This window comes from Pelodiscus sinensis, chromosome 17 (genome assembly GCF_052426305.1).
Source record: "Pelodiscus sinensis isolate ZL-2025 chromosome 17, ASM5242630v1, whole genome shotgun sequence".
Taxonomy (NCBI): domain Eukaryota; kingdom Metazoa; phylum Chordata; order Testudines; family Trionychidae; genus Pelodiscus; species Pelodiscus sinensis.
In genome coordinates, this window is record NC_143068.1 from 3912503 (window position 1) to 3938762 (window position 26260).

Consider the following 26260-nt stretch of genomic DNA (forward strand, 5'->3'; position numbering starts at 1 on the left):
CGGATATAAGCAAGCAGTCTAAGAAGTGAAATGGTTGTTTGTCCTCTCATGACTGTTGTTCTTTGAGACGTGTTGCTCATGTCCATTCCAAAACCAACGTGCCTGCCTTCTTTGGGAGTATTTTGGCAAGAAGGAACTGAGCAGGTGTCAGATCAGCTGGGACCTATCCATGTCACCATGAAGGCGCCACTCCTGGGGGGTTACAGCCAACCCACCAGGTACCAGTAAGGGAAAAGCCTTCCAACAGTCCTGCACGTGGCATGCGGACACGTAATTGAAATGGACATGAGCAACACATCTTTGAGAACAACAGCTACAAGATTGTAAATAACTTTTTCTGTATGACTCCTTCCTAAGCCAACTGCCTTGCACAACAATAGTGAAGATACTCATAGGAGTTAAAACAACACAAAATCAAAGATTTTCGCTATAGAAGATAAGATGAGGCAAGAGTTCTAGGACAATGTTAGGGTACAAAACTGGTTTAGTGCTGTGTTCCCAAGCTCACTCTATGTTGATATAACAATGACTCTGTGATGTTCCTTCACAGTGAGCAGTAGTGACACTGAGTGAAGATTACACCACAGATTTATCTTAAGGGGCTGTGTTAAGATTTCACTACACTGTTTGGAAGTTTAAGGTAAATTTAAAATACCTATGTGCTTTTTAATGTCTGAATTTTGTAAGTCCAGTTTGAAAAAAGAGCAATCTCAGTCAATTTCTTTCTGTTTCCAAAATCACAGCATGAATGGAAATGTGACCAGAGTTGCAGGATGCCACACTGGAATTACTCAGGGCAAACTACAAAGAATGAAGCAGAGTCCCCAACACCAGTGAATATTTTAATACTTAGTTTTACCAAGCCAGCACAAAACAGCTTCTAGAATCTCTTCCTGGTTTCACAGAAACCAAAACACTTATAGCAACACAGCCTTGGGCTTCCAGGTCAGATATGTTGACAATTCTGAAACTCTTGCTTATCTTATAAGAAAGTTCCTCCAGTCCCAAAGCGTTGGACATGTGATCTCCCAGGTCAATGAATGTTTCAGATCTTACCCAAATACATGCTCGCAGCCAATTCTTATGAAAAATTGATTAAAAAAGAAAGGAGACAGAGAATTGGTTAAAAGATCAGTATAGATAAAGGCCTGAGTATAGTTCTGAGATCAGATTCATAGTAGAAATGATGAGCTTCGTAGTGGGATTAGGTGTTTGGTTGTGTGTGTTCTCCCTGTGTGCGAACATCTGGGACAGCAGACCTCAAATGCCCAGTGCACAAGGTCTGTGAAGATATGAAGGTACCGGGTCAGGTTTATTGCCAACGAAGCACAGTGTGGGTATCCCACAGACTCCACAGGACCAGTAACATGTGCCTGTAACACTGGATCAGCTCAGTGAAAGACAGACCTCTCTGTTCCTCCCTAGGCTAGACAGAGACTCTCCCCCGAGCTATCTCTTTATACCCTGATACAAATACATTACATATGGCCCCGTGACCTTAGTTACTGCCCTATGATGTGGCTAGTTATTACTCATCACTTTGTACTTGTTGGTTCAGTTAAAACATCTCTATTACAAACTGTCATCCTGCGTTTCTCTTTTAGGAGGAGTCAGTGTGTTCCTGTTACTGTTCTACCACCCTTGATATCAGAATGTTCTGGTACCACTTGATATTAGGAGTGTTTCAGGGTTCTCTGTGCCTAGCACTTCTAGGAATGTGCATTTCTGCAATATCAGCCCTTTTTCTTGCCAGATTCTGAGAGCAGGGCCTGCCTTTTGCTCAGTTTCTTTGTTTTAGATCAGTAAAGCTTTGACCACTACTTCAGATCAGGTCTCAGGTCTCATACGAGGGCCTGTGCCTCAGGCTCTAGTCCTACTACATTTAGTTGCAAAGAGTTCTTTTAGAATTAGCCCATAGGCTATAGTCCAGTGTTCCTCTTCAGGGCAGTCCAGATGTGACGGGAGATCTCAGTCTTACGACTCAAGCCTCCCTGCATAAAGCATGAAGCAGCTTTCTACAATTCCAGGCCTTCTCTGGGCAGCATACAGCCCTTATGTGAATAATAGGCAATCACTGAGACTTGGACGAAGACTGGTTTCCTAAGCATCACCAGGAATTAGCTACATGAATTAACATAGGGCAGTTGCCTGTCTTTCACCATTCCCAAGTATCTAAGAGATCACTACAGTGATATCGCTATATTTACAGATAATTTAAATATTAACATTTCCTTTCTGTCTCTGAATTAGCAGAATACAGCATAGACAGGAACTGGTTTTTTACATTGTTAAGCTTTAACAATATATATATGTAAACACACAAACTCACAATCATCTACCAATCTGTCCATATAGGTTGAATTTGGTCATTTATCCTGCAATATTTTTAATTCTTTCTGGCCAGGTGTCGTAGGAAGCAACTGTAGGGAAGGAGGGGAATGGACACCCTCTAGCACCTTTTCCCTGTCAACAGTCTTCCTCATTTTCCTAGCACCGACACCATGTCCTCATGTTCTTACATTCACAGAATCATAGAACACAGAAAACGAGGCTAGGAAGAGACCTCAGGAAGCCATCTAATCCAAACCCCTTCTCAAAGCAGGACCAAATTCAACTAAATCATCCCAGCCAGGGATTGGTCAAACCTGGACTTAAAAACCTCTAGGGATGGAGATTTTACCACCTCCCTAGGTGGCTGTCTTAGGGAGAGCCCTGAGTTCTGGTACTGACATGGTTGTAGACCTTTTGAAGGAGGTACACTGAGTATCCCCTTAATTACTTGGGGGAAATTCTCTGGCATCATATATATAGTAACCCAGTGTCTGAGACTCTGTAACAATGAAATGCTGGCTGTTCCCTCTGGGCGGCGCTGTTGCCTCCTGCTGTGGCGCTCAGCTGACTTCTGCGCTGCTCAGCCGGGCCGCCGCGTGGGACCAAGCGGTGCAAGCGGCCGTTTGGGATCTGCGCTCCCCGTGCAGCACAGGGCTCAAACGGCTGCTTGCGTCGCTTGCTCCCGTGTGGCGGCCCAGCTGAGCGGCGCAGAAGTTAGCCGAGCACCACGGCAGGACGCAACAGCACTTCCCAGAGGGAGCAGCCAGGGAGTGGGACCTGAATGAGTGTGCGTCTTTGACGTCAGGAAAGGGCGTCGGATTCAAAAGGAGGAAAGTGGAGCAGACACAAGACACGGAGGAGACAGAGAGGAGAACAGAAGTGGCGGAGAGGAGGTGGAGGACAACGAGAGAGAGAGTGACACACACACAGCAGGAGGAGGAGAAGAGAAACACAGAGTGAGAGGCGGGAGGGGAGAAGAGAAAGATGGAGAGAGAGGCAGGAGGCAGACGAGAGCTGAGAGGAAGAGGGCGAGGCAGTAGGAGGAGGAGAGAGAGAGAGAGAGAGAGGCCATTTGTGCCGCTTGCTCCTGCGCGGCGGCCCGGCTGAGTGCCACGGAAATCAGCTGAGTGCCACGGCAGGAGGCGAAGGGGGGCAGGGCAGTGATGTACACGCCCAGGGGGCGGGGCCTGGACGAGTGTTCATCCCCGATGGAGACAGAGGAGAGTGGAGAGAGAGTGAGAGGCAGGAGGGGGAGAAGAGAAAGAGACGGAGCGGAGAGGCAGAAGGTGGAGGAGAGCTGAGAGGCAGGGGGAGGCAGTAGGAGGAGGAGAGACAGAGCGAGAGACCGGAGGCTCAGGAGAGAAAACCGATGTGGAGGAGAGACCTGAAAATCCCGTCTTACGACGGGCTAATTGGCTAGTGAGTTATATAAGAGGCAAAACTACATGGGTACAAGGGCCCCTTCCAGCCTTGGAATCTTTGAACCTATAAACTTTTATTGTTGTACTTTTAATAGCCCTCCAATTTAAACGTGACGGGAGGTGGCATTCTAGGTGTGGGCCCTGGTCTTGGAACTTGTTTCTCCCTGTTGTCTGATATAGCCTGAGCTGGAGTATCAGGAACATGGCTTAGCTTCAAAAGCAGAGCAGGTTGAGCAAGGTGGAAATGGGTTAATGGTGATGAGGAAAATGATTAGTCCTGACTAAAGGGTGGATGAGAAGGAATTTGTTACTGAGGGATCCTGGAGGTTCCGTGAATCCATCACAGAATTCTGCTACTGAAACAAAACTTCAATTTAAAATAACATTTCTTATGGTTGTAAACAGTTTTTCGAGACCAAGTATGTACATGAAGCAATGCAGCTTTCCTGGGTCTGCAGGCAGCTTGGAAGAATACCTGAGCTAAGTCCTTGGTGTGTTGGACTCAGTGAGGCTTATTTTTACAGGAGACATTAGTGCCCACTCAGATGATGAATTTTCTAAGTTAAATGACTAGCGCCATTATGACCAGACCTCAGTGGAATTCTCCTACCTAAATGGTCTATGGCTCAACACATTCTAGATCTCATTGTTATTCTGGGATTGAATGTGGAGGGAGTAATGGTTGGACATTACCTCCTCTGAGATGAGGCTGCGGATCACCTTTGCCCCTGAAAGGGTAGGAGACCTAGAGCATTGGTCCACTGCTAGAGATTAATGGCCCCATAGATTTTTCTGAGCTTTTGGAGGGAGAATTTTGTATAGATAGTGGAGCACTCTGTCGATAACTTGGTAGGACAGTGTGATTAATTTTGTCCCCAACTATCGACACAGTGGCTCCTAAATACCTCCTCTCTCTGTGTTATCTTCACAGGTCTCCTTGGTATTCAGATGGTCAGCAACACATGAAGCATGAAGGGAGGAGGCTAAAGTGCCAGTGATGGAAGTCACTCTCAAGGTGATCGCTCATCACACACAGACTTTTTGAAGTGTAATGCCATGATTGTGATGGAGATGAAGAAAGTTTTCTTCTTCACCACGCAGGAAGTCTCAATCCAGGCTGTCTGATCTCATGCACAGTCTTGCTGTGAGGGCTTGTCTACATATTTCACTGATTAGGCTCAGACCAGACAACCAGCCTTTGTGGTTGCAGTTCCATGTCATGCAAACAAATGCAGAGTTTTTCTCTCATTCGGAGTCAGCCAGTTTTGCTCCTTTGATGTTGTGAAAGTGATTGGCAAACTTAGAGCTGCAACCTGTGGTTTGGCTTTGCTACCTCCTGGTTGGCTCTTATCTGGCTCTTGGTTTGCTGTTGGTGGAGAGTCGATGCCTGTAACAGAAGTTAGGGAGGCAGCATCTTTAAACAAGCATCTGTCAAGATTTTGGTGACAGAGCCATTACCTCTGATGCAGTTGCTATTAAGTAGTCTGTCTCCTCTTGGAGCTGAGGGACTCATTCTCTGCTAGAAGAGACACGCTGTCATTGCACTCATGTACTGAATGCACAAGCAGCTGTAGAGCCAGCTGCCCCAGTACAGCTACTCCCACTGCTTGCATGGCCATGGCCACATTCTGTTTTTGCATGTTAGCGCAACAAGATCTGCCATAGGTAAATCCCCTGTGCTGGGAATCTCAGCATGCCAAGCCCAAACTGGTCAGTCTTCAGTCTGGCTCCAGCCTTCCCAATCAGGGACTGTTGCAGTGGAGCAATCTGGGCAGTACTGAGGATCCCAGGATTCTGTGACCTCTTTCATGCTGGACTTAGACCACACTACAGTACAAAGACAGTCCTAGTCTGATTGTCAAATGCAAAGAGGGAGTTTGGCCAAAACCCATGCAGCACCTTTATATCTTCATCTGCTTTATGACCCTAGAGCAAGAGTTGTATGTGAGTAGCAAATGTCCTCTGAGGGTATGTCTACACTACAGCACTATTTCGAATTAACTTAATTCAAAATAGTTCATTCGAATTAAGCTAATTCGAAATAGCGCCTCTATTATCACAAAAACTATTTCGAAATAGCGCGTTCCCACTGAGTGGACCCTGAACCGAGGTTAAGGCTGGCCAGAACCAGTGCTTGCAGGGCCTCAGGTTAGGACTTAGTGTGTGGGGCTGCTGCCTGAGGCTAACTGAGCTCTGTTACCCCCACCCCAGACAGTTCTCAGGGTTCTTCGCTTGCTTGTCTACCTTGATGAGGGACAGCAAAACAGTCCTGCATTGGAGTGCCCTGAGTGCCCACATTCGGGACACCACAGCACTCAGCCACATGGAGCCAGAGCTGCCCCTGGGCACGCCGGTGTATCTCGTGGGGTCGTTGCCATCAGCCCGGCTGCACTTGCTGCAGGCTGCCAACCAGGGGGTCCATCAGTGGGCTGTCAGGATCCAGGAGGCCCTGAGGGAGAGCGTCCACCCCAAGGAGCCCTCGGAGCCACCCTGGTCCTCCCCACCCAGGGCTAGTGTCCCATTCCTCCCTCTTGTCCTTCCACTTACCCCTCCCTAGCCCCCCTTACTGATGTCAAATAAAAGACACGTATGTTCAAAAATAGAAACTGAGTTTATTGAACAAAACGGGGGGGGGGGGATGAGTCTCTGGGGAGACTGGGAAAAGGAAGTGGGAGAGGGGAAGAGAGAGGGTGGGAGAGGGGTGGGGGAAACCTGGAAGGGGGAAGCAAGGGGAAGAAGGGGGAGGAGAAGCTCAGGGTTGGGGGGTCTCACCGGACCAACCTGACTTTCATGCAAACCTGCTCCTGGGTTCACATGTGGCCTTTGGAGGCCAGGCTGGCAGCTTTCCTACCATAGATGGCTGTGTTCCTCCATCTAGGGTTGAGATCATAGAAGTTGGGGGCATCCCCTCAAACCTGAATAAGGTCCATGATCTCCACCCTGGACCAGGAAGGCGCCTACCTTCTCCAGCCACTGGCAGGCTCCTGGGAGCTGGCAGACTGCTCCTGGGGAGCGGTGGAGGGCTGGCTGCCAGTGGCTTGCTGACTCATGTTGTCAGGGGCCCCGGTGGCCACTGCTGGCTCTGGGCTGGCAGGTTTGGAGCTGGCACAGGCACTGTGGCCAGGGTCTACCCCTTTAATGTCTCCGGACTAGAGGAGAGGAGAGGAGAGCAAGCTTTCCTGGTTGTGCCCAGAGTGGCCACCAGGGCTCCCTGGGAAGGGCTGGAGGCCCCCTATTTCGAATTAAATGTCTACACAGCACTTAATTTGAAATAGCTATTTTGAATTTGGCATTACTCCTCGTAGAATGAGGTTTCCCAAATTCGAAATAAGGGCTCCAGTATTTCAAATTTATTTCGAAATAGCGGTTTGCCTGTGTAGATGCTATTAAAATTAATTCGAAATAACTGCTGTTATTTCGAATTAACTTTGTAGTGTAGACATGCCCTAAGAATGTCTCAGTTAATTATGCAAATGAAGTGTGGTGATATTCTACTCGGTGCTTCATTTGCATAAGCTTTTGCGGAAGAAGGATGCAGTATAGACATAGCCTGAGTGTTTGTGTGTAACTGCAGCTTCCCAGCCACACTTGTTACATTCTGGCTCTCCCCAGCCTTGGTTATATTCCAGGGGATCCCAATACAGCTCCCATCTTAGATTTTCCTCCAGAAATGCATGCCCTATACTACACAAGCTATATAAGGCTTATATTTCTTTAAAAGGAATAATATGCACATAGCTTGCCATCCCAAATGGCGTTTCTTAGGCAGTGGATTAGATAAAACAAGTTTATTAACTACAAACAGAGATTTTAAATGATTATAAGTAATGAGGTAAAAAGTCAGAAATTTATTAAAAAAATCCCAATAAAATGCATTTCCTGCCTTACCTGGCAAACTGTTAAATTCAAAGCAAAGTTTTCTCACCACTTGCTTTCAGCTGTCTTACTGAAGAAAATGGCTTACATCAGGACTTCTTCTTTTAGAGTCTAATGAATGTCTTTATTTGCCATGAATTGATGGGTGGAGGGGATGTTTGCCCCCTCCTTTTCATAGTTTCTGTCCCCAGCTTGAAAAACATTTCCAGTTGAGTACCAGGAGACAAACTGTCTATGTGGAAGGATGTTCCCTGCTCCTTTTATCTCATAGACTCATAGACTTTAAGGTCAGAAGGGACCATTATTATCATCTAGTCTGACCCCCTCCACAGTGTAGGCCACAGAATCTCACCCACCCCTCCTAGAATAATCCTCTCACCTATATCTCAGATATTGAAGCCTTCAAATACTTTGAAGACCCTAAGATGCAGAGAATCCTCCAGTTGTGATCTGTACCCCATGCTACAGAGGAAGGCAAAAAACCTCCAGGGCCTCTGCCAATCTACCCTGGAGGAAAATTCCTCCCTGACCCCAAATATGGCGATCAGCTAAACCCTGAGTATGTGGGCAAGACTCATCAGCCAGACACCCAGAAAGTTCTCTATAGTAACTCGATCATCCCTCCATTGACCTATTTCCCTCTAATAATGAATGGTCAATTAGTTACCAAAATCATGTTATCTCATCAAACCATCCCCTTCATAAACCCATCTAGTTTAATCTTGAAACCAGATAGATCTTTTGCCCCCACTACTTCCCTTGGAAGGCCGTTCCAGAACCTCACTCCTCTAATGGTTAGAAACCTTCGTCTAATCTCAAGTCTAAACTTCCTACTAGCCAGCTTATATCCATTTGTTCTTGTGTCCACATTGGTATTAAATTTAAATAATTCCTCTCCCTCCCTGGTATTTATCCCTCTAATATATTTAAAGAGTGCAATCATGTCCCTCCCCCCCCCCCCAGCCTTCTTTTGGTTAAGGTAAACAAGCCAAGCTCCTTGAGTCTCCTTTCATAAGACAGGTTTTCCATTCCTCGGATCATCCTAGTGGCCCTTCTTTGTACCTGTTCCAGTTTGAATTCATCCTTCTTAAACATGGGAGACCAGAACTGCACACAGTATTCCAAATGGGGTCTCACCAATGCCTTGTATAATGGCACTAACACCTCCTTATCCCTACTGGAAATACCTCGCCTAACACATCCCAAGACTGTATTAGCCTTTTTCACGGCCATGTCACAATGGTGGCTCATAGTCATTCTATAATCAACCAGGACTCTGAGGTCCTTCTCCTCTGTTACTTCCAACTGATGTGTCCCCAGCTTATAACTAAAGTTCTTGTTATTAATCCCTAAATGCATAACCTTACACTTCTCACTATTAAATTTTATCCTGTTGCTATCACTCCAATTTACAAGATCATCCAGATCTTCCTGTATGATATCCCAATCCTTTTCTGAATTGGCAATACCTCCCAACTTTGTGTCATCCGCAAATTTTATCAGGACACTTCCACTTTTGGTGCCAAGGTCAGCGATACAAAGATTAAATAAAATTGGCCCCAAAACTGATCTCTGAGGAACTCCGCTAGTAACCTTCCTCCAACCTGACAGTTCACCTTTCAGTATGACCCGCTGTAGTCTCCCCTTTAACCAGTTGCTTATCCACCTCTCAACTTTCATATTAATTCCTGTCTTTTCCAATTTAACCAATAATTCCTCGTGGTACTATATCAAATGCCTTACTAAAGTCGAGGTAGATTAGATCCACTGTATTTCCTTTATCTAAAAAATCCGTTACTTTCTCAAAAGAGGCTGTCAGGTTGGTTTGGCACGATCTACCTTTTGTAAAACCATGTTGTAATTTGTCCCAATTGCCATTAGCTTCAATCTCTTTAACTACTTTCTCCTTCAAAATGTTTTCCAGGATCTTACATACTACAGATGTCAAACTAACAGGCCTATAGTTACCTGGGTCGCTTTTTTTCCCTTTCTTAAAAATAGGAACTATATTAGCAATTCTCCAGTCAAACGGTACAATCTCCAGTTTAGAGATTTATTAAAAATTTTTGCTAATGGACTTGCAAGTTCATGTGCCAGTTCCTTTAATATTCTTGGATGAAGATTATCTGGCCCCCCTGATTTACTCCCATTAAGCTGTTCAAGTTTGGCTTTTACCTTGGATATGGTAATATCTACCTCCATATCTTTAGTCCCATTTGTTATGTTACCATTATCCCTAAGCTCTTCATTAGCCTCATTAAAGACTGAAGCAGAGTATTTCCTAGATTATCCTTAACCTCCACTCCATCCTTAGTAATTAGCGGTCCTACTTCTTCTTTTTTTGTTTTTTCTCTATTTATATGGCTATAAAACCTTTTACTATTGGTTTTAATTCCGTTTGCAAGGTCCAACTCTACCTGACTTTTAGCCTTTCTCACTTTGTCCCTACATGCTCTAACCTCAATAAGGTAGCTTCTTTACTGATCCCTCCCATCTTCCACTCCTTATATGCTTTCTGCTTTTTCTTAATCACCTCTCTGAGATGCTTGCTCATCCAGCTTGGTCTAACACACCTGTCTATACATTTTTTCCCTTTTCTTGGGATACAGGCTTCTGACAGCTTCTGCAACTTTAACTTAAAATAATTCCAGGCCTCCTCCACTTCAAGATCCATAATTTCTTTAGTCCAATCAACTTCCCTAACTAATTTCCTTAATTTATTAAAGTTAGCCCTTTTGAAATAAAAAACCCTAGTCTCAGATTTATTTTGAATTAGCTCATGATCACTTGAGCCAAGGTTGTCCCCTACAACCATTTCATCTATGAGGTCCTCGCTACTCACCAAAACCAAATCTAAAATAGCATCCCCCCTTGTTGGTTCAGCAACTACTTGATGAAGGAATTCATCAGCTATCGCATCTAGGAAAATCTGAGCCCTGTTATTATTTCTAGCACTTGTTCTCCAGTCTATATCTGGAAAGTTGAAATCTCCCATGATTACGCAGTTTCCATGAGTATTTACTTCATTAAAAACATTAAAGAGGTCTCTATCCATATCCAAATTGGAGCCTGGTGGTCTATAACACACCCCAAGCACTATCCCAGGGGAAGATCTGATAGTTTTCTTTCCCAATGTTATTTTTGCCCAAACATACTCTGTCTTCTCCATTCCATCACTTTTTATTTCTTTACAGTCTACCTCATCTTTGATATACAATGCGACTCCACCACCTTTACCCTAAACAGCACATACCCTTCAATACCTGTACTCCAGTCATGCCTAGTATTCCACCATGTTTCTGTTATTCCTATAATATCTGGTTTCACTTCCTGGATCAGTAGCTCTAGTTCCTCCTTTTTGTTACCTAGGCTCCTCGCATTGGTGTACAAACATCTTAATTTTTGCTGTTTGGCCTCATTCACATTCTTTACCCAATTTGGCATGGACGTTATACCTCCAATATGACCTATTAGACTAGTATCCACCCCACCCTTCCTCATGTTCATTCTCCTACCCCCAGCTATATCCTTTCTTACTTCGTTTTCCTCCCTCTCAGTGTTAAAATCTGGCATAGAGATTACCTGGACATCTCCCAACCGTCTCCCCCAAATTCCTAGTTTAAAGCTCTCTTAATCAGTTGAGCCAGCCTCCATCCTAGAAGTCTATTTCCCTCCCTACTTAGGTGAAGTCCATCTCTAGAGAACAGTCCTCTGTCCATAAATGCCTCCCAGTGACCATACATCCCAAAGCCCTCCTTATAGCACCACTGCCTAAGCCATCTATTGATCATCATAATCCTGTCACATCTTAGTTGCCCTTCTCTAGGAACAGGCAGAATCCCACTAAAGATCGCCTGAGCCTCAATTTCCTTGAGCATCCTCCCCAGCCTAGCATAGTCTCCCTTAATTCGTTCCAGCGAGAATCTAGACGTATCATTTGTTCCTACATGAAGGATGATCAGTGGATTCCTTCCTGCTCCCTTAATAATTCTCTTCAACCTCAGTTCCACATCTCGTATCTTGGCACCTGGCAGACAGCACACCCTTCTACTCTTTGAATCAGCTCTGGTTACAGGCCTATCTATTAGTCTCAATAAGGAGTCCCCAATCACATAGACCTGCCTTTTCCTAGTGACAGTGCAATTCTCTGGTCTATCTCTAGCTTCCTCTGGCTGCAAGTCCTTGCCATTCCTATTTTCCCTTGTAATCCTCTTTAACCCATCTTGTATCCTCCTAATTCTCATTATTGGTGTTGTCTCCATTAAGTCTTCCCCTTTATCTATGGGACTAGCCACTCTTCTCTTCTTCCTCACCCTTCCATCTTCATTATCTACCTGCTGTACCCCTTCTTCATTCTCCAGCTCCACATACCTGTTCTTGAGCTCTATTTTTCCTTCACTGGCCCATCTTTTCCTCTGCCTGGTTCTCTGAGTCACATGCTTCCAACTGTCCATTTTCTTCGCCCAGCAGTCCCCCCCCCCCTCTGAGGCCCTTGATCCTGCTTCCATCTGCATATCTAAGCTTTCCCCTTCAGCCACGTCATGCCTTTGCCCCATCATCTGCTCAAACCCCCTTCTAAACTCGACCAGAGTTTCCACCTGCATCTCCAGTCTTCGGATCTTTTCTTCCATCAGCTCTATCAGGCGGCACTTCATGCAAACAAAACTCCTTTCAGGTACCCCCTCCAGAATCATGTACATACCGCAGCTACCACATCCAATCATCCTCCTTGTGTTCTCTACTACTTGGGCCATGGCCACTAATGCCTCTGAGTTTTATCTACTTTCTCACCAAAATCCTATTAGTCCAGTGAACACAAAAACAGACCAAAACACCCCCTCCACAGCAAAAACAAACCCTAAACAAGTCCCACAATCCAAACTCCCTTTACAAACTCCCACTCAAACTCCCCTGTTTACAGCTCTGTTAGCTGCAGCGACACAGGAGCCAAGCAATCTCATTGGTTTGAGCATCCTTTGATTTCTTTCCTGCTTGATAACGCTGTTTGCTGCCTAAATTTATATTGAACAGAGCACACATTCCTCTGTTTGGAACATGTGTTAATAACAACACATAGTGAAATCTTAAAACTTCATTTGCAATGTTGCTGCACATATTCTTTCAGGATGATACTAATCAACAAATTATGAGTTTTCAAATAATCATGACTGTAGCGTGTAGGGTGTGAATACAGGGGTGTATTCTGTCACAGTGCCGATATTCAAAATAGGCAAGTGGGATAACCAGGCCAGTTAGCCTGACCTCAATCCCAAGCAAAATAATGAAAAATTTGATATGAAATTCAATTGATAAATTACAATAACTGCAACAAAGTAATCTATTTAGACTTTTGTAAAACATTTCACTTTGTATCACATAACATTCTGATTAAAATTAGCTCTTTTCAATATCAATAAAGTTCATGCTAAATGGATTCTGAATTGGCTATCTGATAAATCTCAGAAAAGTAACAGTCAAAGAAGAATCATCATTCAATGGTGGTGATGTTTCTGCTGGGATTCCTCAGGGATCAGGTACAGTGAAATGCAGTATTTTCATCAATGTTCTGGAAGTAAATATAAAATCACTGCTGATAAAACATTTAAATGGGACAAAGAGTGGCAGAGTGGAAGATAATAATGGGGACAGGGCAGTCAAGTTGGGTTCTCTTTGTAAATTGGACCACTTCAAACAACATACATTTTAATACAGCTAACTGCAGAATTGCACATCTAGGAGCAATGAATGCAGGCCATATCTTCCAGAAGGGGGAAGCAGTGATTCTGAAAAGCATTTAGGAGTCAGAGGAGACAGACAACTCCAGTTCTAGTGGAGAAAAAAGCCACATGAATTATTGAAGGAGAAAAAGCTTCACAGTGAGAGTTCTTTAAAGAGCTCAATTTGTTTAGCTTATCAAAAATTAAATTAAGAAAATAAGAAAATGTATTTGATTCCAGAGTCTAAGTATGTTCATGGGGAGAAAATACTAGGTACTAAAGTTCTCTTTAATCTAGAGGATAACGGCAAAAGAAGAAGTGGCTGGAAGATGAAGCCATACAAAATAAAGTCAGAACCAAGTCACAGATTTTTGAACAGGGAAGGTGATTGGTCCACTGGAAAAATCTACCAATGAAAGACCAGACCTGCGAGGTGGGGGATTTCAGAGCTCATGCCGCAGACAGATCCTGAACCATGGTTAAACAGCCCCTAACCTGACCTAGCCGGCACGGGCCAGCAGCAGCTGGCTGATTGCATTGCAGACAAACTTTATGTGGCCTTGGAGCAAAACTGCAAAGAGGAGCTAGTCAGAGACTCCAGCCAGTATGCAGCCAAGCAGGGACCTTTTCACCTTTAGACATTCCAGTCAAATCTGTAGAATGGGAACTGCAGTACCTCAAAAGGTGTTACAAAGAGGAGGGAGAAAAATTGTTCCCCTTAACCTCTCATGATGGGACAAGAAGCAATGGGCCTAAATTGCAGCAAGGGAGGTTTAGGTTGGACATTAGGAAAAGCTTCCTAACTGTCAGGGTGGTCAAACACTGGAATAAGTTGCCCAGGGAGGTTGTGGAATCTCCATCCCTGGAGATATTTAAGAGCAGTTTGGACAAATACTTGTCAGGGATGATCTAGATCAAGGGTGGGCAAATACCAGCCCGTGGGCCAGATCCAGTTCTCCAGGGTTAGCTCCTGGTTGGCCATCTACAGGTACAGGCAACCTGTCAGCTGCGGATCGCCATTCCCTGCCAGTGGGAGCTGTGGGGAGCGGAGCTCTGGACTGAATCACTTCCTGCAGCTCCTCTTAGCTGGGAATGGGGATTTGCGGCCAATGGGATCTGCAATCGCCCACAGCTGCAGAGTTGCAGGTAAATATAGTGGGGGCGACACACAAGTACCTAACCCTGGCGAACTGCCGCCATTTCATTGCCCACCTTGGTCTAGATGGTGCTTGGTCCTCGGGTTCTATGGTTTTTTGCTGGGCCTTTCACCCACAATTCCAGACAGACCACTATAATCCAAGATGTTTGTTTTCGTCCCATTTTTGTCCACAGCTGTGACATACATTGTCATGACAACATCATCAATGTTATTCCCTTATCTGCTGATTCCTCAGCACAGGAATTTCCCATGGACACAAACCAAGTTGTTTTGCAAGAACAGATCTTGCCTGCTCATGAGTGAAATCCTTGCTTTCGTGGCCAACATGCAACTCACTCAGGTCAAGCGCTCAATGGCCCATAGCCTAATATAGCATCTGCTACTCGGTAGAGTTGCTGTGTAGACACACCCGCCCACACACCCAGCAGCAGCTGCTAGGGGTGGGGCTGAGCAGGCCAGTCCCTCCATGCAGGCTATTGTGGTTGTGGTATACATGTCATGTATCCATGGGGCAGTGTGCTTGGCCTGGGGTGGCCACTGCAATCTGCCCAGTCAGCAGGGCACAGACACCACTGTGCACAAAGCCTGGCACTTTGCACTGGTGGGTGCCTGCCGGGGTCTGCAAAAAGTGAGTGGCTCATATGGTCTGATAGCGCCAATGCCACAGGCAGCAAAATGGGCTGGCACCAGGGAATGCCTTGCTTCCCTAGGGCCGATACTCTTGAAGCAGAAGAGCTAGTTTCTGGCTGTGGGAACCCTCTCAGACCCTTTATATTCTAAATCATAAAATTACAGTAGAAAATGTATTTTAAAGGGCACCCCCAGTGGTTTACTTGTGACACTCTCCTACCCAAATAGCTCATTGATTTACAGTCCACAACCCATGGCATGATGTTGGGCATTGCAGGGCAGACAGGTGGTCCCGCGGTGTGTGGAATTCTAACAGGTTTCCTCTCAGCCTGCTTTAGGACAAATCTGGGAGAGGTGCAAAACATTGAAACGCCACTAGGAAATCTGCGGGTTAGCCGGATGGAAAAACAGAGAGGAGTCAGTTTGTGCAGCAGTTTTAGGCGTCCTCACCTTCTTAACATTAACAAGCTATAATGAATTCCTCAGTGCTAAGAGTCTGTTTTTAAACCCGAGTGTCAGAAAATGGGAGCATTAGGACTCCTGTCCCAGTCCAGTGGCCACACTGCAAACACTGCCTCTTAAAGCAGGCAGCTCCCACCGGCTGGTGTCTGCGTGAGCCTGGCTGTGAAAATGAGCAAGAGGAGAGCGCATGCAGAGGAGGGGGATGGAGCGAGCATAGGCAGGACCTCAGGGAAGGTGGTTTTCTGCAGTTGGAAATGACTGCCCTTCCCTATAAAGGCAGGTTTCCTCCCTGGGAAGGAGCCGCCTGCAGTGTGCCCAGTCTCTGTCTACCAAGGGCTGCTGAGCTACTTTGCGGGTGGGCTCCCGAGCCTGCCCCTTTCTGGCGTGCGCCTCTGGGCAATTACTGCTCATTCCTGGGGGGTGTTGCGTGGGCCCACTGCCCACAGTGTCCAAAGTGGGGGTGGGGTCAGGGGAGGTTTCTTAAAGCTTGTTCTGCTTCTGTGCGGCTGTTACACAGCTAATGCCTCTCACCCCGGAGGTGTTGGTGTTGCTACTTGCTCCCTTCTTGCTTATCTCCCCGATCCCTCGCATCTGTGAACAGACACGCCAGCACAGTCGCCCTTTCCATTCTCATTATGGCATCAGTAGCTCTGACTCTTTGCTCGCTGTTCATACCAAAAGCACCGAGCCTCCAGTTCAAGTTGGGTGCAAGTCTCCTGTGGCTGGCAACTGCTGCTTCTCTGCAGTGTGCTAGGCAAGGCCACACTGCCACTGATGGAACGGGTATTGCTCAAGGCATGAAACTCACATACCCTGGTGCTGTTTCCGGGGGCGGTTTGTCAGCTGGAGACTCGCTCGCTGACATGGCTTCCCCCTCGTGCAGAGCTGCAGTCACTGCCCATCGCAGGGCACTCTCCCGTAGGCCTTCCCCCAGACACACTCCAGCAGCTGTGCCAGTGCTGCTCTTCTAGCCTAGACTTGCTCTAAGAGATGAGGGAGAGATTTCTGGGGAATTCCTGGGCAGGAATAATTGAGCAAATGGCCTAGGACTAAAATCAGGCCTTGTCACTGTTCACTTGGCTAAACAGTTTTCTTTTCTTTCTTTTAGGTCCACCTGCTGAGCCACTGGAGCCCACCAGACCTTTACCAACGCTTCCTGTGCGCAGGATCCATTCCCCTTCGGAGAGGAAGCATGAGAGACAGCCAAGACCCCCCAGACCTCCTCTAGGTGACAGGCCATCAACACCAGGCATGAAACCCAACATATGTGATGGCAACTTTAACACTGTGGCTCTGTTTAGAGGAGAAATGTTTGTTTTCAAGGTACTGAGAATGCTGTCTCACCAATGATATATTTTTAAGCTTTCTAGCCTGAAAAAGAATCATTTGCATAAATAATTGTAAATTATTAGCTATTTTATGGTACCACTTTGTGCTGCTGAAAACAGCTCTGTTGTCTGTAGCTGACATATAATAAGTGAGTGAGAATTTTGAAAGGAAAGTTTTAGCATATCAGAAAAAAATTAACTGAAGTGTAGGAGCATAAGCTTTCGAGGGCAAAGACCCACTTTGTCAGATGCATGCATCTGACAAAGTGGGTCTTTGCCCACGAAAGCTTATGCTCCTACACTTCAGTTAGTTTATAAGGTGCCACAGGTCTCCTTGCCACTTTTGCAGATTCAGACTAACACGGCTACCCCTCTGATAGAAAACAATTAGTAATACTTGGCATGGTGCCTAAAGAGATGGGCATAAAGAAAAAGTGATATTTGTGATATTTACCATTTAGTTTCCCCTTCAGCGTTATCAGTATCCTTCACAAAAAAGTAATTGTGTCACATTTCAGAACAGGAGGGGGATGCGGGGGGGGAGGGGGAAAGGAAGGAAGGTAAGTGTCTGTGAATTGATGATATTAGAGGTGGGCAGAGTGGGATGTCTGTGAGCTAATGGTATTAGAGGTGATAATTGGGGAAGCTATCTTGGTAATGGGTAAAATAGTTTGAGTGTTTGTTCATTCCTTCCCGGAGAGTGTCGAATTTTAACATGAATGACAGTTCAGAGGATTCCCTTTCAAGTGCAGATGTAAAAGGTCTTTGTAGCAGAATGCAGGTGGTTAAGTCATTGAGAGAGTGTCCTTTCTGGTTAAAATGGCAAGAAACTGTTTTTTCTTTGTGATCTTGTCTATCATCTGTTTTGTGGGCATTAATCCTTTGGCGAAGTGTCTGAGATGTTTGTCCAATGTACATAGCAGACGGACACTTTCGGCACATGGTAGCATAAATTATATTTCTGGATTCATTCTGCTGATACCATTATTGGACCTAACCAAGTGAGTTATAAGATCAAGAACACATATTCCTGTGCATCCAGAAATATAATTCCCCCCCCCCCCCCGCATTCCCCTCCTGTTCTGAAATGTGATTTGTCCTTGTCATATGTGTTCATTTTTTTTTAATTGTATCCTTTGGTATATATGGTTGTGACTATTTTCTTCCACTATTTGATCTGAGGAAGTGGGTCTGGCCCACGAAAGCTCATCATCTAATAAACCATCTGGTTAGTCTTTAAAGTGCTACATTGTCCTGCATTTTGCTAGTGTAGACCAGGACTTGCACACTGGGAAAGGACAGTGGTGGTCAGTACCAGTTCCTACCTGTTATAGTGCTAAGAGAACATACCTTCCTATAAATGTATCCCAAACTGGTTGGCATGCAGACATCTGCTCAAGACCAGTGCAGCTGAACAGAGCTCAAGTGTGTCATACGGCACCTGGTGGGATTTTGTGGTTGACAGCAGGGTGTCAAAGTGCAGACACGGCAAGAGCCCTTTTTCTTTTCCTAGGATCGCTGGTTTTGGCGTCTGCGCAACAACCGAGTGCAGGAGGGATATCCCATGCAGATTGAACAGTTCTGGAAAGGCCTCCCTGCAAAAATTGATGCTGCCTATGAGAGATCCGATGGGAAATTTGTGTTCTTTAAAGGTAGAGTATGTTTCCAGTGCTAATTTTGCATCCCTGTTCTAACATCTCCTCCTGCGGAACACCTTGCCAGCAGTGTATCTGTCGGAAGTGTAGAAACCCTCAAAGACAGAGAACTGGGCTCCTCACGAACCCGAACTTCTGATTGCTCAGGGGCAGAGGTTTAAAGATGCGCGAGGTCTCTAGTGGGATTTTCACGAGCACTGTGGGCTAGATCCATAAAGCCACTTGTGGACCCACCGCTGCTGCAGGCTCCAGATCCCCAAATCCCTGCTCAGCTGGTGCCTGATGCTGTTGGGGGTCTCCGCAGTGCCTGAGTCTCTGCCACAGGGAATATGCAAAATTGCCTGAGTGCTGATGCCCAGAGCTGCTTGGGGCCCGAGCTCATGCCCACGCCCTGGTGGGATTTTTAGAACAGGCATTCTCCGACGGGTGTTCCTGGATCACTGAGTCCAGGTATAAGGAGGTCGGGCCGCAGGGCAGGAGGGAGGGGGGCGCAGCAGGAAGTTCTAGCCCTTGCTGCCAGGCAGTAGTGGGTGGCCAGCAGTGGCTGTAGAGCCTTGGTCATGGCTGCTGCAGCAGCTACGGAGCCCTGGCAGCCCCAGCGGCCATGGCCAGGCAGGCAGCCGTGGGGCTTGGCTGGAGTCCTAGCTGGGGGCAGCAGGGCCATGTTGGGAGGGACCTCCCCTCGTTCGGCAAAGCCCCTTGTTCAGAAGCAGTCAGGTGCCGAGGTGGGAGGTACCACCGGCACTGCCTTTTGTACCAAGCCTGGTGCAGGAGGCAGACATCCAGGGGCCAGTGGAGAGGTGTCCCCAAAGCCCGTTTGCAGCACTCCCTGGGGGGGAGCCCCACGCTACCTGAGCTCTCCCTGGGATTTGAACCCTCGCACTTCCCCGCAGGGCCTGTCACTCGCCTGCTGGGGGCTTCTTGCGGTTGCTTCTGGAAGCTGTTGCACTTTGTGTCAGACTTATCAGCACGTGGCCTTGAGCCAGTTGTCAGGGACCCTCCCACATGGAGGCGAGTGGTCTGAGGGTGAGGCCAGAGAGGCAGCATCTCACAGAGCCAGAGGCTGTTTCCTGAGTGATACAAAGTGGACCAGCTTCCACAGGAGAGCGACTCACACCGAGACCCCCCCCCCCGAACTGTGGGTTCAAGCCCCGGGCCTTCCAGGTTCAAATCAACAGAGCAGCATCTGGAGCTTGGCTTTCGGTGGGGGACAGTCTGTCTCTCACAGTGGCTAGGACACTGGCTTCCTGACGGCTGAGACTCCTCACCAGAGAAAGGTGCCCATCTACTTTTGGGGGGCTGGTCTGTGCCCCAGCACGTAGCTAGTCCCGTGGGAGTGACCCCTTTAAGGGTGCTGGTCCATCCAGTTCCACAGGCCAGGCCCGTGGCCTTCACAACTGGCCATCAGGTGCCAGAAACCTCTGTGGCTTCCTGCGGTGAATCCAGGCAATTCAGACCTGGTGGGAGGCTAGTTCCGACCCCTTGCAATGCCAGGCAGTCTTTTCAAACAAGCCGCTTTTGAGTTTCCTGGCCTGCAGGCTGGGAGAGGTGTTAGGTTACCACAGAGAAGCAATGGCTCCGATTGCTCAACACCAGGGCCCCTTGGGCCTTGCTTCTGTAAGAACCAATTTTCCTTCCTCTCCCTACATCAGAGGTGCCCGCTGCAGCACGGCAGTGTTGCTGGTACTTACACCAAAGGGAGGGGCTCTCCTCAGGGCAGGGAACCTATCTCTCCGAGAGCCAGTAGACTAGCACTGTCTACACAGGGACCTAGACTGGCTTAACTGTGCTGCACAGGGGCGTGTCTTTTCACATCCCTGCCTAAAACCCCCGTGTAGACCAAAGGTTTGTCCCAGTCCCTGCCTTGTCAGTCCCAGGGGAGAGCCGTGTGTGTGTGTGTGTGTGAGAGAGAGTGAGTGAGAGAGTGAGAGAGAGAGAGAGAGAGAGAGAGAGAGAGAGAGAGAGAGAGAGAGAGAGAGAGAGAGAGAGAGAGAGAGAGAGAGAGAGAGAGAGAGAGAGAGAGAGAGAGAGAGAGAGCGCGAGCGAGCGAGCGCGCTCATCTCTGAACACAGTGCCTGACGTCTTTCCCTGCTCTGGGCCATGCTTCCTGGCAGAGAGGCAGGGGGGAAATGGCCTCCTCTTGGTCATCAGCTAGGTGTGAATGCCCTGCTGGTAGGCTTTCCGGGATCTTCATGGGATCCACCAGCCACACACATAGGTTCTAGTCAGTGTGCTAATACGAGCCAAACATTCTGTGCCTTCCCTTCACGTTGAGTGCATGGAAACACAAAGCCTAGAGGGAAACTGAGGCATACACAGGCCTCATAAAAATACCATGAAAATTCCCACGTTATTCCTAGACGAACAGGGCTGAGACCACTCTTCTTTTCGGCATCTAGCTTAAATGGCTCAGCATGCTGCCTTTGGAGAATTCCTCACTTCCTACAGGACCGTAGGTCCTGGGTGCCTAGAACTTAGCCGCTTTGTGGATCTCACCCCCAGGCACTAACACCACTGCAGTCATGAAATCAATGACTTAGGCGATTAAGTGATGGTGTGCAGGGCAGGTGGGAACCACGGAACTGAGGGCAGGGCGAATTGGAGGGACATGAGACTGACATGACTATTCAGTCCCAGCTTGGTCACTGCAGGATTCCCTTGTGCAATGGAATTCTGGCACCTCCCTTGGACGCTTACAAGCGCTTTTTGGCACGTCTGGGAGGGGACGATTCGACAAGTCTACGATTGTAATGCTTGAGACAACACTAAGGGCCCAGTTTTCACTTACTGAACAGAGCAAAGGTGCACTTGTTTCCCTCACTCCTTTTGCATGAAAATGTCACCATTGTATTTTTTCTATAAAACTCAAGTTTTACCGACTGGGCATTCATGAGAACCTGAACTTAGGGATGACTCCTGTGCTTTTCAAGTGACTCAGGCTCATATTCCTTACTGAGATGAGGTTACAATGACGCGAAGAAAACTTCAATCTACTTTGAATCTAAGCATTCATTTAATCAGCGATTTTTCTTAGGAGGAGCTGCCACAATGTAAACCAGTGACTAGGGTTCGTTGTCACTCTAGCTAGTTAGACTGCTCATCGTGAACTATTTAGCCAACCCCTTCATTCCCTTTATAGTGTCACTAATTTTCTGTGAAAAAAAGAGGATTTGATGACCCTACCTGTAAATGTGTCACATCAGACGTGTGCGTTAATCACAGTTTATGGACTGTCCATACATTGAGCCACTACATATGTAATCCCTTAGGGTATGTCTACACTACAAAGTTAATTCGAACTAACGGACGTTAGTTTGAATTAACTTTGATAGGCGCTACACTAGCGCTCTGCTAGTTCGAACTTAATTCGAACTAGCGGAGCGCTTAGTTCGAACTAGGAAAACCTCATTTTACGAGGATTAAGCCTAGTTCGAACTAGCTAGTTCGAATTAAGGGGTGTGTAGCCCCTTAATTCGAACTAGTGGGAGGTTAGCCCTTCCCCAGGTTTCCCTGGTGGCCACTCTGGCCAACACCAGGAAAACTCGTCTGCCCCCCTCCCGGCCCTGGACCCCTTAAAGGGGCACAGGCTGGCTACGGTGTCCGTGCCAGGTGCAAGCCTGCCAGCACCCAGCCAGCAGACCCTGCACCTGACACGGATCGAGCCACCCACCCGATGACCCCCAGCCCTCCCCCCTCTTCCCGGGACCAGCCTGGCGGCTCCCGGGAGCTTGCCCGGGACTGCAAGAGTCGGGCACCCGCCTGGGCTAGTGCGGACATCGTGGACCTCGTCCACAATCTCTGCACTAGGCACAGGAAAGTAGCCGGCTAGGGCAGGAGAGCTGCCAGTCTGGCCACCCAGGAGCAGGTGTGCAAGAGAATCAAGGGGGTCCACTGAGACCCCCGACCCTGAGCCCTGAGCTTACAATGGCCGTCCTGGGTCAGACCAAAGGTCCATCTAGCCCAGTAGCCTGTCTGCCGACAGCGGCCAACCCTAGGGACCCTGGAGGGGATGGACACCACTCCTACCCCCTGGCTAATACCACTCCATGGACCCAACCTCCATGACTTGATCTCACTTCCCTTTAAACTCTGTTCTAGTTCTAGCCTTCACAGCCTCCTGCAGCAAGGAGTTCCACAGGTGACTCTTTGCTTTGTGAAGAGCAACTTTCTGTTACTAGTTTGAAGCCTGCTACCCATTCCTTTCCTTTGGTGTCCTCTAGTCCTTCTTTATGGGAACTAAGGAAGACCTTTTCTGTATGCACCCTCTCCACCCAAGTCCTGCTTTTAGAGACCTCTATCCTGTTCCCCCTCCGTCTCCTCTTCTCTAAACTGAAAAGTCCCAGTCTCTTTAGCCTCTCTTCATATGGGACCTGTTCCCAACCCCTGATCATTGTAGTTGCCCTCCCCTCTCCCAGCCTCTCTCTTCCCCTCTCCCACCTCCTTTTCCCAGTCTCCCCCAGTTTTGTTCAATAAAGACAGATTCCATTTTGGAAGACACGTTATCTTTATTTTGTACATTAAGAAGAGGGGCTAGGGAAGGGTAAGTGGAAGGAGGTGAGGGAGGAATGGGGCACGAGCCCCCAATGGGGAGGACTGGGCTGGCTCTGCAGGCTTCTGGGGGTGGAAGCTCTCCTGCAGGCCCCCAATTGCCCCCTCTCCCCAGATGGTAGTCTGCGGCAAGTGCAGCTGGGCTGATGGCTGAGTGGTGTGATGTGCCCAGTGTGGGCACTCCGGGCAATCCAAGCCAGGACTGCTTTGCAAGCGGGGCACCCCTGAGAACTGTCTGTCCGGGGTGGGGGTCGGGACCCTTTAAGCACAGCCTCGGCTAGCCTGAGACAGCATCTCCACGCTCTAAGTCCTCCTCTGATGCCCTGCTGGCACTGCTTCCGGCCATCCTTAACCCCGCTTCAGGGTCCACTTAATGTGGACATGCTAGTTCGAATTAGCAAAACGCTAATTCGAACTATTTTTTTTAGTCTGGATCCGTTAGTTCGAATTAGCTTAGTTCGAATTAACGAATTCGAACTAAGTTAATTCGAATTAACGTTGTAGTGTAGACATACCCTTATTTATTACAAATCATTGGTCACGCAAGTCACACGATATTGTTTTGTGTTTCCTAATTGGATGACTAAGTTTCGATACAAGCGCTTGAAAAGGAATCGTTGGTTCGCAACGGGACAGGAAGGGGAGGGAACAAGAGATAAATGGACGAGAGATAAATCTAGATCATTTAATATTTTTGGTCCCATTCTGCAGAACCAAGAGCATTATATTTAGCTCTTATGTGGACCCCAGATGTAAAAATAACTGGCTTCCTTCTTACCTGGGGGAGTGTGGCCTTTTCAATGACATTCATGGCTGTTGTAACGGAGCCTGACCAATAGTGCTGCATTATCTTTGCAGCAGCCCTTTTATATAGTGAGCGCTACAGAGGGCGGACTCAGTGGGCGCGCGTGGCCAAACATTTCAGGAATCTCCAGGAAGTGTAGTGCTGCGATTACATAATGCGAGCGCAAGCAAACGAATGATTCTGCCCCCTGGTGCTCAGAGCACATCCCCAGAAGTGGCAGACTCAGAGTCCAGCCCTCCTGCTCTTAGGGATCTTTGCTTAATCCAAAGAGGACCCATGTCAAGGCTGCACATCAACTAATTCGAACTAAGTTAGTTCGAATTAACGTTGTAGTGTAGACATACCCTTATTTATTACAAATCATTGGTCACGCAAGTCACACGATATTGTTTTGTGTTTCCTAATTGGATGACTAAGTTTCGATACAAGCGCTTGAAAAGGAATCGTTGGTTCGCAACGGGACAGGAAGGGGAGGGAACGAGATAAATGGACGAGAGAGAAATCTAGATCATTTAATATTTTTGGTCCCATTGAGCAGAACCCAGGCCAGTGCATAGGGCAGGGTGGGCAATCAGTTTTGAGCAGACGCCACTTCAAAAATTTTGAAGTGGTCATAGGCCGCCCGGAAGGAGCAGGGCCTCGGTCAGAAGGGGCGGGGTCTAGAACAGGGGGCAGAGCCTTTAAATAGCAGAATTTGAAAGGGCTTGCGCCTCCTGTGCTGCTCCCAGGCATCACGTTAGCCGGAGCCAGGAGCTGCCAGCCCTTTCAATTCCTGCTGTTTAAAGGGCTCGCTGTGCCCAGCCTCGCTGCTAGGCTCTTGCCGGGGAGAACGCGAGCCCTTGCGACTGCGTCTATGTAAAGGGCTCGCGTGGTCCTGTGGAAAGGCTTGTGCAGCTCACGGGCCAGATCAAAGCCCAAGGTGGGGCTAGGGGCTGCGTCTCAGCACCTCCCTTTCCTGATCCATTCTTCCCGCTCAGACAGAAGGGGAACTGGAAGTGGGGGTCGCCCACACCTCCGGGGACGTGCCCTAACCGCTGGCTAAAAAGGACATGGGAGCTCCTTCCCCACCCTCCGCTCCAAGTCTGCACCCTAGATTGGCCCCAGAGATGGGGGTGGGGGGCAGAGGACCACCTGTCTGCCCCCACTTTCTGCTTCGCACTGGAGCGTAGGCATCCCAGTGCCTAGAGGGAGCCAGCAGGCTGCATTCCCAGCACCAGGACCAGGCTGTCTGGGAGACCTTGGCAGTAGAAATGGAGGAGCCTACAGATAGTTGCACCAGCCGACAGGGATTGGGGGAAGGGCGGGGGTCTAATGTGGCAGGTAGGTGCCAAAGTCCCATTCTGAATCTAGCTTGAGCTAATGGATGCCCACAGCACCTGCTGGGCGGCTTCCTATGCCCCCTGCCTGCCAGGGCTGTGGGCAGTAGCAGTTCATTCCCGTTTAGAACCAAAGGGTCACGCTAACGGCTCCGGTGAACCTGCTTCCACCGACGTGCTGCCTGGGCAGACACTGGTAATTCTGCTCTGCAGACGGATGTGGGGCTGCATGGCCACGTTGCCCCTTGGCCTCCCCAGGCGTGTTCCACCCACCCATGAGGGGCTGGTGTTTCAGCTCTGCTGGCAGCCTCACAGGGACAGGGTTGTCTAATTTTTAGTGGTGTCCAGAATGGGTCCAAGTCCCCCTCGCCGCTGTGACGTGGGCGGGGGGGCTGTCTGCTCTGTAACCCGGTGGCCCCACCTGGCTGCACTGTCAGGGGCGATTCCCACTGACTCACCCACATGCAGGTTGGCTCAGACACCTAGTCCCAGCCTGAGCCGTTAACAAGGCTCTTCCCAGAGAGGGAGAGAAAGGAAGGGAGGCGGAGCCGGCCGCCTGGCTGGGGGTCAGGGCCTGGGAGCTGGGCAGTCAGAGTATGGGGAATCATGGAGGAAGGAGACTAAAAACCAGTACAGGGGGCTCAGGGGCCTGTGAACCCCTCCCCCAAGGGAACTAGGCCTGTTGGCCCATCCGATGCCTACATCAAAGCCACGCTGGTGAAGCACTAAACCCATTTTTACTCTACTGGCTGGTGGAGCGTCCCATTTGGCTGCGGACGGGGGGGCAAGGTCATGGGGTGGGGGAGGTCCCTGACGTGCCGTCAGCCCCCCCCCCCCCCCAACCTGCTTAAGGCTCAGGGAGGGAGTTTGGGTGTAGAAGGGAGCCAGAGGATGGTGCTCACTGCACTTGGCTCCTGAAAGTGTCTGGCACACCCCTCTAGTGCAGCTCCTGCAGTTCCTATTGGCCAAGGCTTCTGGCCAATGCGCCCTGTGGCGTCAGCATTCAGGACAG

General features: G+C 48.2%; 1 protein-coding gene across 7 annotated transcripts in view; it reads left to right on the top strand.

Moving 5' to 3' along the window:
* Window positions 1–26260, top strand: part of MMP24 (matrix metallopeptidase 24) — a 113634-nt gene that overhangs the window by 74573 nt on the left and 12801 nt on the right. For all 7 annotated transcript variants that reach the window (XM_075901454.2, XM_075901451.2, XM_075901449.2 and 4 more), the window contains 2 exons: window positions 16705–16919; window positions 18438–18576. In XM_075901454.2, coding sequence (XP_075757569.1) covers window positions 16705–16919; window positions 18438–18576 — 354 coding nt within the window. The remainder of the gene's footprint in view (window positions 1–16704; window positions 16920–18437; window positions 18577–26260) is intronic.